The sequence below is a fragment of the Bombus fervidus genome, chromosome 9, assembly GCF_041682495.2.
Source record: "Bombus fervidus isolate BK054 chromosome 9, iyBomFerv1, whole genome shotgun sequence".
NCBI classification, from domain to species: Eukaryota; Metazoa; Arthropoda; class Insecta; order Hymenoptera; family Apidae; genus Bombus; species Bombus fervidus.
The window spans coordinates 10,404,740-10,422,361 of NC_091525.1; the positions used below are offsets into that span (position 1 = coordinate 10,404,740).

Here is a 17,622-nt window from a genome sequence, read left to right on the forward strand (position 1 = left end):
TAGAAACATATAGGAACAATGAGATACAGGAAATTTCACATAATTTGGAATTGAAAAATAGCCACTGTGAGTGATGCTCGAGGAAAAGGTGGAAGAAGAATCTGTAGAAAAGCGTAGGCAAAAGAATCGATTATCGGAAAGTTTTATACAATTTGGAGCGAAAAGATTGCCATTGGATGGAAGATGGGGTGAACAGAGCGGACACGAAGAAAGGAGAGAATGGATGCTGACCATGGCAAATCAAATTCTCTGAAGGTTTAACAAAAGAATTTTATTCTTTCTCAATTTACGATAACAAGTGACTAGCACTTAAAATACAGCGATCGATATCGGCCAGAATTCGGAAAATCGCATGACACACTCACGCCCGTTTTATGGATTTACCACGTAGACTTCACACGTTTTGGAATGTATCGATTTTTCTTTTTTTTTTTTTTTTTTTTTTTTAATTAGGCACGCTCTGGAAGCACATACTTTCATCCCTCGATTACACGGCTCGCGGATAAACCTTTTCTCTTCGCCTGTTTCTCAGCTAACGCCTCCTCTTCGCTCTCTTTCGCCGTTAACGCAACTTTACTTACAAATATTCATCGTTCCATCTGCGTTGAGTTCCTTTCGCCATAAATAGATCGAACGGAGATTACGATCATCCTCGACTGCGAATCAAACGACGCTGCCACGAGATTACAGAAATACAGAAAACGAATTACAAAAGAAATTACACGCAGAGCTGTCTAATAATTTGTACACGGTATAATTTGCCCTGTGTATCGTATCAAGTTGCAAAGTACAAAATAAACGAAAGAAAAGACCGAGAGAAGGTATATCGGCGAGGCCAAATCAACTCTCGTACACCCAACACTGGAGACAATATAAAAGGCACTGAAAGAACTATACGTACAACATGACTTACACTTAAGAACCTTAAAAACACGATCCAAGTCGCGTTTGCTATAACCGTAGAAAAAAGAACGATCCTTTTTTTCCAGTTTTACTTTTTTTACAAAAAAAAAAAAAAAAAAAAAAAAAAAAAGAATGCTCCAACCTGTAATGGCGGTCGTCTCGTCGCCGAGAGAAAAACGAACAATAACACGAATTCGCAATGAGAATACGAATTGTCGGTTTCATTTATCATCTAGTCAATGAAAACGTTCACTAGCCCCACAATGATAAATTCCTTCGACCTAGTTTCATATTGAACTCAGAGTGACAAAAGACAGGCGTGATCCGCGCGTATCTCGCATTCGATTCGACGCGTGTTTCTACGATATGCACGCGACATCGACTTGAACGCAGCGGATAATACTTTATTTCGGCTGCTTTATATCTCTGGTGGGCCGATGAGACAATACAAGTCTTTCGCTCGACAGATTACTAAACGTAAAATAAATACCTTAATACTTTCCACGTTGCTGTCTTCCGCTTATGCTTCCAATAATACAAATCAATTTCACTTCTTTCTTCCTTCACCTGAGATTCCAGTAGCATAACGAAAATCTAACGCCTCATCCTACGTCGCATCTTAAATACGATATCACAAATATTTTAATCTTACGAGTTTACAAGAGTTTCTAACAATTTACGAGAGTTTCATAACTGCGATCATCACTGCGGAACTTGTAATTCTGATTGATACTCCTTTTGCCCCTCCACCAGAGATATATTTCTCCGTATTATTTTTATATCGTTAAATTTGTCGCGAATGCAGAATGGTCCGCGTCTATCGCAATGATACAAGTACGACAACGCGAGAAACATTTTGACTGCGAAGAAATCTGCCAAATTCGAGTGTTCAAGAAAATGACGCAACGATGTAATCGAAAAGTTTACTCTGAGTTCGACGTATGGTTAGCCTTAAGAGCTTCGTAATAGTCCGTCACGCTGGACCATTCTCTCGTGTTTCTCATTCTCGTTTCACCTTACGAATCTATGCATCGATCGAACCCTCGAGCTTCTTCTCGGGAGTTTCACGCTCGGCGAATGTATGTGCGCTATGTACACTTAGGCTACTTTCAGTAGGAACATTAAGGTTGTCGAATCGATTACTCGGAAGCCGGAAGTTCGATCTCGAGAACGGAGACCCACGTCTCGTTTCCATTCAAAGGTATCACATCCCTGCGTTGGAATCCTGACAGTCGGAAACCAGGAGAGCCATGAAGGTAAATAAGAGCGAAGATTTATTTTTATTATAATCGATTAGCTATTTTAATTTCAACGTTCTTTCTTCTCCAACGTGCGAAAGTGTTCGCTGATTCTCAATCCTTTGGCGACAGTCTCTATATCCTTGAAATCCTTTCGTTTGTTCGATCAAGAACTAGGTAGTCGCCAAAACTACAGCTTAAAAAATTAGGTGCGAAACAGCGTGATCGCGTACGCGAAACAAACTAAACTCTGAAATGCGATACTAGACAAATACTTACGAGTCGATTTACTGTCAATTTCTTGTTCACGATCGAACGATTTGTTATAATTTCTCGAGTGCTTCTCCTCGTTTCTCAATTGTTCAACGATTCCACGTACACGTGACCAAATCGCTCAAGATACGATACAAATCTTCCATTCTTTAGAATTAACATTCTTTAGAAGACAGAGCGCGATCGAGTCGAGATTTTGCAGCGTTGTCGCCATCGAATATCCTTCGCTCGACCACAGCTGCGAAATTTGAAAAATTATTTGAAAGACTATCGGGTTTCGTTTGGAACGCGGCGCCAGTCCCCGCGCTCACGGCGCGTTTCCGGTCCCGCGACCGAGAAACGAGCGCAGAATCGGTGAAGCTTGTCGCGTAGGACGATAACGTGGCGCGTGAAACGCGGAATCCTCTCATCGGGTGTCTGTCACGCTTCGAAAGCTCGAGATCTCGCTTAATCTTTCGATCGATATTTCGTGAAACTGGTCGAGCAACGTTCAAAGGTCGTAGAAAAATCGTATTCGCGAATCTTCGCAGTTAATTTCTTTAAAAAATGAACAACGCGTTTCGTTGGTGTCAGTCGAAGTTTGGAATATTCGAGGAAACGTAGACTTGAAGAATATTTAGAAAACGTTTGATTCGAGACTTCTGAAGAACCAAGATCACAGTATCTGGAAAAACGTCGACAAGAGTGGCGATTGAAATATTTATTGAAATATTTAAGAAAATTAAATAAAAGAAATTTTTTTAATATTTAAGAAATATTTAAAGAAATATTGAAATGGCGAAACTTTTGAGCATGAAGCGAAATAAACGTTGGTAATAAATGCATAATACGTACATACACAGTACATAGTTCATTGCGTAATTCATTTTCCAATTATTTCCACTCGTACGTCTATGGAAATAAAATATCTTCTAAGATGCTTCCTAATTGCATTGGTATAATCGAAATGTGTATGAGAATTGGAAATCATAATTCTACATGGACGTCTACCTTTGCATCAGAAGACATTAATCCGCCGTTTTACGATTTTCATTAATGGCTATGTTATCCGTGCGTCACAATGAAAAATGGTAAATTACGTACAACTTGTCTTTGGTAATTACCAGTTTTATGTCCTTTATATTTATTAAGCCCACACCATCGCCTTTCATCGTTAGGAGACAAGATTAGCGAAAGATTAAGCGAAATTTCAAGAGTTTATTCGAGAAGCTACACGAGCGTTGCAAAGGCGAGAGAATCTGGTGATTTCAATGCCTGCGCAAGACGCGAAATCAGTGAACGGAATATTTCTCGACCGTGTATCTTATTTCTCTTTCAATTTCTACCGTACGTTCGATATACTTAATAAAATTAAATCTACATAATTCTACCGATATCTCATTGACCAAAATTACAATATTTATAGAAAACATATGTCATGTATATATGTATGAAAAAGAAAGTAGAGAGAAGTAGGGCTCAACTAGAAAAATAAATAAATTCATAAGAAATAATATCTTCTAGCCAGATACAACGTCGAGAAAACATTTCGTTCCTTCTTCTTTTTATTTCACTTTGTTCCCAACAAAACGTACGTCGAAATTATTTCCAACGATCCTGTAGCTTCGCATCTAAAAATCCGATTTAACCACCTTTTCAGTTACTTAACAGCAGCGAATGCACTCAGTTACCTCGCATTACTCGAAACGAATAAATACACCGAAACGATCTCAAGTGAGCGAGACGTTTCTCACGATCCTCGACAAAAGTCACACGAATCGGTATCGATGCACCCTGATGAGAGGAATCACCTCGACTACCGGTCACGCTTAAAGCTACAACCCTTCAGGAACAGCAGTCGCACGCGCGTATCGCCGATTCTCCATCCATCTCGTAGGAGATACGATTCGACCACTCCAACACCGACAAGAACGTAGAAAGGGAAAAGAAGGGAGAAAAATAAAAGGAAAACGAACACGAAGCACTCGACGAACAAAGACCACCTTACTCGCTATCAATTTCTTGCGATTCGTCGTTTTCCACGCTCGTCACAATCTCTCACACTGTCCTCCTCCTCCTCCTCTTCGATTCACAGTCCATTTTCACCAGTGTTTCCATCGAACGTTAAATGAAAACGTCTCTAAATACACGAGAACCTGAGGCAAGAACGCCTGGATCTAGTTCCCCTAGGGAAACAGCTATTTTCTCCGGTGGACGATTTTCTCGTTTTTCGATCGAACTCCCGAAACTCCATGCACGTGAAACGAAGCTGGTGTTCGGATACGCGCCTCCTGCGCCCTCTGCCTCCCTCTACCCAACGACGAACAGTCAACAAAATGATCGCATTCGTCCGCTCAGAAAGTACAATTATCTTTCCTTTTTACGTCACGAAGCTTCTTCTGGGAGATGATACACGGTAGAACCTCGATCGTTATGATCTCGATCGTCCGCGCAAGTACATCGCTCGTTATATTCCGCAACGCACTGTGAGGATAGCATCTCGTAATCGGTTACCAACAAACGGACCAAGAGCGGCGATATGAGAAATCCAATCGCAACTGATATATAATTGCACCGTGGTTAAGGTGGATGCGTGTTCTGACGAATACGTCGGGGCAATCGAATATGGATATATCTATGTTCTTACGAGTATACCGCGGGCTTTCATACATTTACGTAAAATTCCAAAGCGCGAAATTCCACTATTTCTTGAATGATACTCTGCGAGATACAAATTTCCACGAGAATTTGCGTTCTACTTATAAGCATACGTTTCATGGATCAGAACGACAATTCGTCAAAACGTACATCCGCTGCGACCGTAACTCTAGTCTCGTCACGATCGCCATAACAAAAGTACAGTAAACTGTCCGATCGGTTACCTCGTTCGCGCGAACCTCGACACCTGTGCACTTCCAGTCCCTTGCGTTTTCGTAATTCTACGCCAATCGAGGTTCTACCGTAGATGCGTTTTTTACCTGTCCGCCAGGCAACGTCCCAGCGTTCCTCAGGAACATTCTTGAAGACGAATCAAGACGCCAGGAACTGTGTCGCGTCCAGAGAACACCAAACATATTCTTCCTCTTCTCTTCTTCATCTTCTTAAACGTGTCCTTCGAGAGGAAAATTTGAGTCACCGTGACTGATTCATGTTGGTCAGACGATTTCTTAACGATGTCCTCGTCAGCGATTGGAGTAGACGTTGCTGGTGAGAACGACCACGTCGGTTCTCCTGTCGGGTTCGTCACGACCTCCGAGGAGGAGGGCGCAGAGGAGGCGTCATATGCTCAACGAGGGCCTCTTTTTCCGATCTTTCGTCGTGTTCTTGCCGAAGATCGTGCCGAGTACCCTTGAGACCGAGTGAACGCCCAACTTCCGGCGGATCGGAAGCGCTCGTAGCAGCTGTACCGACCTCGCCTCTCGGAGCAGCGCCTGGAACGCGAGAGCCGCGCCGGCAGGACTCTCCGCCGCGCTGACCTCGTAGAATTGACATCCGTGCGCCAGCGACAACTGTTGCCCCTCGTCCACGCATACCTCTCTGTAACAGAACAATCGTTTCCAACGTTTTAGGGAATTTTACACTTTTATCTTTCTATTACTTTCGTACGTCTGCTGTTAGATCGTTAGAGTTTAATTAAATTAAGTTTCGCGAGATATTTATTACTTAGCGTTGAAGTGGTCACCACTTCTAAGAAAACTCTACATCTGGGTCTTTTAGTTTCCTCAAGCACTGAAGCCATCGACAGCGTATAGACAAAAGACTGGGTCGAAGGCAGACCATAAACAGTACACAGGCAACGTTGGCTTCAGGCTTTTCAATCGTAGGGTAACACTGCTAGCGTGCGGATCTGGATCAGCTCAATTATATCCCGATTTGCATTTACACTTCGGCATTTAAAAAATATATTTTCTACCTTACAATTTATCCACGCGTTCCTTCGTTCACGTACATCGAATAACCTCAACACTTAGAGACAAAATAAGTACTCGTATCTGTGTAATTTTTTATATTATTTTTCCATTTCGTTGTAGCTCTATCGTCTTTTAACTAGATAGCTGTTTTTCACGAGTGTACACGTCATACGTAAAACGTGGTTACGGTTTGCTGTTTAAATTACGATTTAGCAATTGAAGTAGATTGTAGTAATACGATTAAAAAATAGAACAGTCGTTTGGTCGCAACGTAATTCTATATTATAACCGTGTTTCACAAGTATACTCGTCGTCGCTTACTTTTTACGACACATTTTAGGTACACGCTTTTCACAGAGGTTTCAACAGCTAGTTGGTTTTACTTACAAACTTGCTTCTCGCTACGTAACCACCAAACTCTTGCCCATTTACAAACCTCAACCTCTTAAGAAATTTCACAGATCTTTTAACATCGTATTACACAGACACAGTGTATCGTGGAAAAATTTTCCAAGTCTTTCCAAGAATGACGCTACTGATCATTTTTAGCGCGTTATTCATCCTGTTCCGAGATCTTCCTGCTATCTGCGAGTTTGGTCCAACAGCCAATAACCTTTGGCAAAGTTGTTCGTCGAATTTTTTAATTAAACCTCTGGACACTGGAAGTAGGCGGAAATTTCGAAATTTCACAAGGCAAATTGGAGAAGAAGACAGAAGAGAAGTTGGAAACACGCGGAGCCGGTAAATTTCTGAAGTTTCCGGCTGTCACGGATGAACGGAAGCTGTCAAGGTTCCGCGAAACGGAAATTGAAACGAGAGAACTGGTCACGATTTCTTGGCAAACATCGTGTTCCGGACAAACGGAAGCGGAGGAAGGTGAGTGAACGTAAAGTCCGCGGGATAAAGAACGCGATTCGCTGGAATTTCGCCAGGCTTGGTCGTCGTATTTATAATCGTCCTGAGTTTAATTTCGATTGCTTTGGAATAACATAGGATCAGAGGATCCACGTATGCGTAGTTCCAGATATTTCTTCCTTATTGAAACGATACACGCGACGTGTAGCAGTCTTTTTCCTGTCAAACCTCCTTGTCAGTATATTCCATAGGCGAAGGATAAGACGAAAATATCGTGGAAACGTATGTTTCGTTGGAAGCATGGTTGACGAGTTGTAACAAAAGAAGAGAACAATGTACAAAATGAGCGATGACGAATGCGAGTCGATACGCTGCAAAATACGAATAGATCCAAACGTGTGTACAGCTAGTGATAGCCAGAAAGTATCGTAATCTACATCTCCAACTTCAACGAGTAATAAATAAATTCGATTTTTCCCGCTGCTAATCTTGTATTGACAGGGGAATGGTGAACATTTTAGAACAGAGTTGTGGTTGGAATTGTACAAGTATTACAATACCCTCTGGCTGCTACTAGATGCAAATATTCTCGACCCATTCATACTCTAAACCGTAGTAACGCAGTTCGTTACTGTTCATTCTGTATGTCGTTTCTTCGTTATAACTCTTTAACAATGCTTCCAACCACATACATATATCCATATGACATTTATTCCTCACGTTGACCTATAGAATATACCGACAATGTTCAGCCGGAAAAAACTGCGATAGCTTGTATATATTTGATCTCCAACGATACATACGTAAATCGACGATTCTCGTTGTATCCTTGCGAACAAACTCGGATGTATCTTGTTCTTTTAGGTATCTACTCAGCTTCGCGAAAGATTTACCAAATGTTGGAAAATTAGTTTAGAATCAGTAAAACACACGCGGCACACGAAATAAACCGAGATCGTGACGATAACTCGAATAAACGGATCCTCGTTTGGTGGCTCCTCGTTTCCACAAAGTTCGACTCTAAGTTTAACTTGGTAAATTTCTGTTCACGTTTGGTCGTGTTGTACCTTGTACATCCCGTATCGTATCCGGATAAGAATAAAACACTGCAGAGTATGTTTTATAGTTACGAGGCTCAGTGTGCGTCCAATATAAAAGAAAGACATTCTCAAAAAAAAAAGACGCTCGCAAGTGTCTAACAGAGCCCATCACCATCCATTAACAAAAATTCAACCACACAACGCGCAGCCCCTTACGATCCTCTGGAAGCCTCGCAACGCTGTACATTCCCAATCAAAAGGCACCTTGCTCGCCATCATCATCGTCTACCATTCGAAACGATCCACTTTTTCTCTTCCATCGCGAATCCCCAGCGGGATGAGTTCCTCGAAAGACAGATAGATAGACAGAGTGAGAAGAAGAAGGGGTTAGGACCTCGATCCTCCGTCGTATTTTAACGTTGCTCGGCCATGGAAGGCCCGCGATATTTATGGAGGCAATTAAATTCGCGGGAACACGTGATACTCTTGGAGCGTCGAACAGGAAGAAAGAGGGAGAAAAGAAATCGAGGGAAAGAGAAAGAGGCGGTGGCGCGTGGGAGGGTCGTGCACACGTCTAATGCATGCACACGCGAGAGAGCAGGCCCCCACGTTCACGGCCGTTAATCTGTCCCCTTTTATTTTATACGAGGCGATCCGTTGCTTTACGAGGAACGGTGTTAGATTCGAGAGTCTGTCTATGTGTCGTTTCCCGCGCTCTCTCGCCGCCGGATCTCGGCTCATTCGCCTGGCTTCCTCTTCTTTTTTCGAGGAAGAGCAACGCGCCGGCAATATCGGATATTTTAGCTGGAAAAGGCGCGATTAGATCGAATAAAGGGACACGCGGCGAGAAAGTAAACGAGTAAGCGGTTCTCGGTTTAGTCTAAACATGGAATTTCCATGGGAAACGATAGACGGCGGTTTATAATATTCGAGGCGCATGGAAGCCGCGCTCATCGAGTTGGTAAATTGGAAAGTACGGAAAAGCGACGATTAGGCTGCGCGTTTTTACGCGGCAATTTTAAATTGCAAAAATGCACAAAGTACACGCGGTGCGTACGGAAATGTAGAAAATGTGGGAAGTACGGTACTTGGTACAATATTCGGTGGATGAAATAAATTTCTACTTAGTTTCTTTAATTACGAACATCGCCTTTTAAATTTACCTTAATTCAAACAATTCAAAGTTCATTCACAACAAGAAAATGGCAGGGAATATCAAATATTTTAACTGGAGAACAGATAATCAGAAGTTGTTGTCCGGAGACGCTAAACGAACGATTCTTATATACAAGGTGTTAAAAAAACACGTGAAACGGCTTTTTAGAGTTTGATGTTTCCGCGTAAATTTCTTTCTGAATATCAACGGTCGAGTAACATCGGCGGGCCAATAGCGTAAACTAAACCCATCGCGTCCATCAAACGTTTTACTCGCGAATATTTCGTGAAATCGCGATTGTGAGGCTCGACTCGTTGGACGTAACTATAGGAATGATGACTGGGCCAGGGGAGAGGCTCGACATTTCGCTGGCTGGCGAAACAACGTCGCGACCTTTAGACAGCCGCGATGAACAAGAACCGTGGCGCGACGACCGGATTACACCGAGATCCGAACAAATTGCCGGAGATTCCTCGCGCTGACTCGACGACTGGAAACTTGCATGATCCGACGATTAACCGGCGCTCGAAAGCACGCTAAGGGGATTTTCCCTGGCTCTCGCCTCAACAAGCCAGAGGAGATACAGAGTCTTTATGGAGATAGCCTGGAGTGCAGAATGACTGAGATACTGGGTGAAGAAAGGGAAGAATTATGATAGTAGTAGGTGGAGGAGTGGGGACAAAGGTTAATTGGTAGTCAGACGCTATCAATTCCTTGGAACAGGCGATGGACGTCAATTTCGAAAGATTTCAATATTGCGAGAATTCGATGCTCGAAACACTTGGAACCCTTGATAAGTGTCATTTCTCTGGTTTTCAAAGTTTCGATAAATCTTGGAAAGGAGAGAGTTGCTTAGCAGCTGGGCAAGTAGTACGAGACAAAGACGAATCTGTAGACCAGACATTAGGAATTCTCAGAAACTGGCAGATAACGAGCTGTTGGCTGTTGATCGATTTCGAAAGTTCCCGATACTGTGAAAATTTCATTCTTAAAGCTTTGCCTTTTTATACGCTAATAGGCGACGAATCTGTGAGCTGTTAAAATTTCGATAAGCCCCGGAGATCTTTTAGAAGTTTTGTAAATCTCGAGAGACTCGATGGGTACCACTGAACGTCTGTCTTATATGAAACGCTATACGTTGTAGATTATAAGATATTCCGTATATAACAAATTGAAGGTAACACAGTTTCAATTTATTTCGATTCCTATCAAATAATTACCATTAGACGCTCGTACTAAATCCAACATTTCTACTTACGGAATATTCTTAAACATCTTCGAATCTATTTGGTTGTCCAAAAGGTTCCTTTCGTTTTATAAGGAAACAATGGATGAATAACATTTCTTGTTTTATATTCCGATAGAAGAAAATGTATCATACGTAATTCGATAAAATAATAGGAAAAGAGAAAATGTCGTGTATCTATTATTCGCTTGTAAAACGAAAGAATCTTTTAGGACAGCCTGATATATCGACTCGCTGCGAGACTTCAGAAACCGTAACCGATTTGAAAACCCTCAAAGGCCGGTATCAAAACATTGTTCACCTACATATCTCGCAGCTCGACTTGTTCCTCCATTTGCGCGAGACACGTGCTTTCTACTTGGCGCCAGCACCGTCGAACGCGCCGCATTTCCAACGCGAACCAAAGCCATTCGAAAAAGAGCATCGTGAAAATAATTCAGAAGGTAACAGACGAAAAGAAACGTATCGTTGGTCTGTACGAACCGGATGACGAATGGACGACAAAACAAACGAAAAACAAATTCCACGTGCGTAGCTATCAACGTTACGGTGCCATAATTTAACAGCTAATCTAATTAGTTGCTCTTTAAGCGCAATTTTTCCAGTAACAAACGGAGAATACATAAATCGAAGGCTTATTGTTGGGGAATAGCGTTACGTGGTATCGCGGTTTATTCAACGCAGCGAGATCTGGTACGAGTCCTAGCCTAGAGTATAATAACCATACAGTACGTTTGTCACCGTTAGGCCACATAAACTATACGCTCTCAAAGGCCCTCGCATTTCTCAATGCGTTTACAACCGAGAAAGTTGGATTTAGATTCCGCGACGCACTCTATATTAACCACTTGTAGAGACTCCTGACTTATTTAACCACGTATAAATATATTGTGCATTCTACGGTGTCCACATAACGTATACTTTTCTCCTTTATAATCTCACGTGTATTTCATTTTTCAATTCGGAATAAAATCACGACCTCTATCTTTCCAATTTGAAATCTATCGCACTACTTTTATTAGTTAGTGTCAGCTTACTACGATAGTAAAACGTTAATCTCGATTTAGAATACGCTACATCGTTTCTCCTCTACACGTTTCAAGTCTACTATCTGCTACTAGTATATTTATTTACTACAGTGGTTACTCCGTTTATTCATTTACCGATCCACGCGTTAATTTCCATTAACGTACCAGTGTCTTTGCGATACGCCAAATATCCTCAATTCGAACGCTATTCAAACGCACGATGCTAATGACTTCCGTTCCAAACCTTTCAATTTCTTACTATGCAATTCATCTATTTGTTTATCACAGCGTTTACCTATTCTTACTTACTATTCCATTAATCCACCAAATTATTCGCCAATTAATACATCGAGTCTCTTCCACATCCTATGCATATCTTTGCAAGACACCGTGTATACCGTCGTTGCCAAACCCTGACCAACATCTGCCAAAAATATCCCACGTCGATTTCCATATCCCCCAGCGTCCTCCATCTCCCGATACATGTACAGCCAACGTCCAAGCTATCCAGTGGAACGAGGAAGAGACGTGTCGTTCGTTTTTCGATCCGCTCGAAACGCGGCTTTCCAGGTTGGTCGCGGTTTTCAGCCGGCGAACCAGTTTGTCAGCCGAGCGGCGAGCGTGGCTTCGAGGGATTCGCCAGCTGATATTTCGCGATAAGTTTATCGATGGACGATATTCGCGGCCGGACGCCGCCTCGGATGTATCTAAAGCGGCGATAACTCGTTCGCCGGGAGAGTGGTTTCACCAGCCCCGCGGCCAACCCAGTCTTCCTTCTAATCTTTATGAACTCCATTAAGACGGCCGTGCCGGCTACCGGTCGCAACGACGCTGCCTCTCACGGCTTCTACCATCCGACCATCAGAGAACTCTCTTCCTCGCGATTCCGCCCATCATCCGCTTGAAAAATCGGCCGTTTGTCCTGCCGTAAATTTAATCAGTTGCCGCAGGAATGATGGCCGTCCTTCCGATATATTATGAATCGTATTTAAACGATAATGTTACTAGACGCTAAAAAGTATATTATTGTGTCTTTTTCCAGGCATTTTCTTTTTCTTCTTGCGTTCGTTTAATCCTCCACCTTGCAATTTCGATTGGCACTCGCCGTGAGGATTCAGGTTAAATATAACAGAGGCAGGCCGTACTGCTTGTGTACTTGTTTCGCTCGAATCGTAATTTTACTATTGTCAGACTGGTTGACTGAATATATTACGGATGAAAATCGTAGGAAAAACACGACTTTGTTGATTTTTTTCATTTAGTGTCACTTGATGACCAAAGAGGAATACTTTAATGTAAGATAGTTAAAAATGATGCAAAGAACCCGTTGGGTCTAGCAAACGGTACGCGTAATTGTCAAAACAAATAATATTTGAACGTCTTGGAATAGCGTTCCTGTGCTTCCAATTCATTTCGTCGCTTGATAATTAACAATCATAAGATTTCTGATAAATTTGTCCGGAACGTTGGACCAAAATTAATATTGATATTGATATCTATGGTAATATAGATATACGTAGCTTCTGTAACAGCTCTATCTACGAAGTAGCAATTTACCAGGCTAATTCAAGGTAAAATGCGTCTAATTATCAGGAAATTAATATCGGTATAATTACGTAAAAGTTGCATTTGTTGACTATCCGCGATAAGATGCTACTTTAATTTAAGTAACGCGCTCTAAATGTACTAATCGCAGGTACCAACCGCAGTTTCTTCAAAAATGTTCTGCCATCATCTAATAGTTACATTTTATCGCTTAATTCCCTTTTACGCTACGAAAATTCAATATAGAGTTAATATTCTTCGCTCTCCTTCCTCGATAATTTCTTCCAATTATTGAATTCCGATAATCGATATTATTCCATATTATATTATTTTCTTAACACGTCACAGCGTCAAGAAAAATTCTTATATTATTTGTATGGAAATTCCTTGCCACGATATCTTTGGTGTTTCGATGGTGATTCGAATACGCCTCGTGAGAAACAGTTTCAGGAAGTTGCCAGATCCTGCAACCTTCCACCTTTTCCTAGGCTCGACGAGGTACGTCATCAATCAGCAAGAATTATCTTTCGTCACTGTACAACCTTTTGTCTGCGGTTAATCCGCTAGCTAGATTAACGTCGGGATCACGAGGAATACCGTTTCATATTCGTCTACTGCGTTTTTATCGCATCAAATATCGCTTAGGCTTGGGCAAATTTGTCCCTGAGTTATAGTATGACTCGCGTGGGACTATTTAGCAAATTCCTTCGTTCACAATTTTCTCGATACGTGCCGTTTTTTCTGTCAATTTGCAAAAGAGACTTGTTTTCAAAAGTACAGCATTAATAATAGAAAAATTAACACTGACGGTATAAGAGTAACAGAAACGTGGAATGTCTATTAAATTTTAATAATAACGAGACTGATGTTTAGATATATCAGAGAATAAATGTGGGATATTTATTCAATTTCCTAGCTTTTTCAACTTGTCCATTAGTATAATTTGTCCCGTATTTGATTCATATCGATTTTATAAAAATGAACGACGGTATTACTAATAACGAAGGAAAGAAGAACATCGATCGTAGAAATGTATTTCCTTCGTCGTCAATTTTTCTCGTCTATCACGAAAGATTTTAATCATCTCTTACACTGATTTCGGTACTTTCAGACGCGTATCTTTTGTCTTACGTATCGATTCGGACAACTGTGATTGAGAAATTCACTTGCGTCGTATCGTCAGAAAGATAGTGATAGAAAATGAGATTTAAGTGAGATAGGAAACTCGATAAGACACCGATCGATGTACGAAGACTTAATGCAGCGATAAAATCTCCCATCGTTATACACCTCATAAATTCTAAAAGATTCTATAAATTCCCTTTTGGATTTGCAACAATTAAATTACGAAATATTTAAAAGCCACACCTCTACTTACCAATGGTAAGGATGGTACTTTTTAATACCTATTAACGATTATCAACAACTACGTCTAAAAATGTTTCTCGATAAAAGTTCTTCCAAAAATGCAGCATCTCCGCGAATTACTTTTCAATTAGCGAAAGCTAATTTCCAAAGTATCTTTCCGCAAACATCGTTACAAAAATTGATAGTCATATTGCTGTTGCAATTCTTAATCTCTTAAGAAGTGTTGCATTTCCCGAAACAATCTTGGCCAGAAATTATTAAGAAAGAAATTTTCCGATTAGGATTAAAAAAAAAAATAGCCTAAATCATAGAGAATTGAGGAAGAAACATGGAAAGATCGTGGCGATGATACTGATCGTGACTGTTAGATAATCCATCGGACGCTGGCCGGTATGCAGAGAGGTTTGTAAATGAATACAGGAACGCGAGTGACGAGTAAAAAAGTGGGAAACGTGTCTTCGCTAACGACGATCCGCATTCCTACGGGGATCGCCCAGGAAATTCCTGTTCCAGGGCTGTAGCCTATAAGGGATATCGATATCCGGTTCACCTACGTGTCACTGGCTTTTCTGCCCGAGGATGAAGCGAAAGCATTCGTGTCAAATTCAATTTCACGCGGAACTGCATCTTCGTTGCCTTGCGCCCCATCGAAACGATCTTAAAACGTGCGAATCAAATCGTTTTAATTTCCCTTGGTACGGTAAAAATGTAGATTTATCGTCAGATACGGGGAGCCATGATACAGATAAAAAGACAGAATTTGTCTCGAGTATGAAAGCTTAATTAACTTGGTTCTGGTGTATTTTAACGATTTAATTACTCCACATCGTTACTGGTTTTATGCAAATTTTTATGCGAATTTATACATTTCATAGACGCAACAAGCAAGTACAACTTAAACAGAGATTCGTTTTACGTGTCAACAATTATACGAGCACTCTGTTTTTCTATATTTTACGTATTTTCATATACTGTATGCATTCTGTAGATTTTCGTAATTTCAAGTTTTGCATAAATGCAAAGAAATATATTGGAATTTTCAAACGAAACAGGCTTGATATCGCAAGTAAAAACGGAGATTTCTTGAGAAAATGTTATATCGTGTTTGGTAGTGGAAAAGACATTTCTGCGCCAACGAATAAAGAATTAAATTTAGTAAAACAGAAATGCAATTATTCAGCCATTAGTAATTAACTCGATTGCTAAATAAACTTGCATCAGCTTGCAGCAATTCAGTAAAGTACCGTGCAAGCATCGAAATTCCCGGTAATGTCCCAATCGCTTTAGAAATTTTCATTCAAGATACTCGAAACGAGAATTCTCTTGGCACGGTGATTTTCCACTCAAGAGCAATCAAAGACCGTTCAACGGTCCATCAATCACGAACACGATTATTTTTAAGGGAAGCATCGGTAAACTGGAAATGGAAGGTTATCGCAAGTTACGACGATAAAGACTACCGTTTGCCAGCTTTCTCTCGGCCCGACACAAAACACGCGAAGCTGTGATTCACTCTTGAGTACCTTCAGACACTGACTACTCAAAAGATGCGAAAAATCGCCGAGGATTTGCATATGAAACGAGCTCGAAAGGCTGGGATTGTTCAAAAAGTTTCTAAATAGTCAATTCAGTCGGACGTACAGTTCGAATGACGAATGAAGCCGAGGCGAAAAGTAATTGAGTTTCCCTCCTTCGTACGATCTTGCGAGCCACGAAAGCGAAATCGCGTATCTTTTCCCGTTAAATTTTTCATCGATTTTCACGTTAAGAGATCTTCCGGCGCGATTAGCTAATATTTTTGACAAGCTTGTCAAAAGTTGCATTCGTCGTTCGTTTCGAGAATTTCTTCCGAGATTCTGAAATATTTCTTGGTAAAAGAAAAAATATCGAGAAACATTGGGAAGTATGTTACTCCTTTAGTATTAGCGACGCACACAGTTCCACTTTTTATTCATTATAAAATTTTGTGAAATATTTTTATAATTGTTAAATAGATGTACGCTTTTATAGAACGTAGAATATTGGGATATTTTATGAGATATATATATATTTGATATATTTGGTAGAATATTCTCTAAGAATATGAGATATTTTACAGATAAAGAAAAACCTCGGATACTCATAATTAGACCCCGGATATTTATGCAAATTCATATTTTTATAAAGGCAAAGAAAAGAATGTAATCTAAGCAGAAGTTTGTTTTTATCTAGCTCAAGTATCATAATAGCTGCTGAACCTTGCACATTTCATATATTTCTGCGTGTTACGCGCATTCTCTGCATTGTTCCCTCTCTGAAATTTCCCATAAAAGCATAAAAATTGGTAAGCTATTCGTCGGAGAATCCACCAGACAAATACCATGATCGTGTACCATTCTCTGTACATTTATCTCGTTTCTGAAAAAGATTACAATTATTCTCCCACTTTCGCCAATTGTCAATTTGTTACGTGCACAAGCCCTCCCTCCTACTCTCACTCTCTCTTCTTCACACGTTCCAATCACAATATATAAAACACCTATGGCAATTTTCAGTATATCACGAATAAAAATAAATTATTATATATAATTGAACGCTTCCTCGTAATAAATAATCACACATACAAAAGACTAACTAATCTACTTACACCCTTTTCAATAAGCAGATATATACCATATGTCTGCTATGTAGCTCAGCTTATCGAATCGAAACTCATTTCCATTAACTATCTCTAGTTATTATTCAGAAGCCAGTGCTCGTTTTGACAAGGTTAATAAGCGGCTGTTCGTAGGCCAATCTTTATCACAAACTTTCAGGGGATATGGGAAAAATTGGCGACTGGTTCGATTTCCTAGCTTTCTCCCGTCCGAATCACGCAACGCTCGATGATGCACTTTAAGTTCGTATTAATACGAGGATTGCGTAAAATGCACAACGTCGCCAGTCGGTTCAAAATGTTAACCACACCTTCGTTTCGCGTTTTGTACGAAGAGAGAAAATCGGTTCGGACGATTGCTCTCCGTTATCAGGGCTTGGAGAAATCCACAGAAGATGAAAGATCTTGCTTCGCGATTTAGAATCAAACGTACGTACACGCGGCA

At 40.7% G+C, this 17,622-nt stretch overlaps 1 protein-coding gene across 3 annotated transcripts in view; it reads right to left on the reverse strand.

Moving 5' to 3' along the window:
• Positions 1 to 256: 256 nt before the first annotated feature.
• Positions 257 to 17,622, reverse strand: part of LOC139990713 (ras-related and estrogen-regulated growth inhibitor) — an 85,029-nt gene continuing 67,663 nt past the window's right edge. For all 3 annotated transcript variants that reach the window (XM_072010178.1, XM_072010176.1, XM_072010177.1), the window contains one exon: positions 257 to 5,930. In XM_072010178.1, coding sequence (XP_071866279.1) covers positions 5,672 to 5,930 — 259 coding nt within the window. In that variant the 3' untranslated portion in view covers positions 257 to 5,671. The remainder of the gene's footprint in view (positions 5,931 to 17,622) is intronic.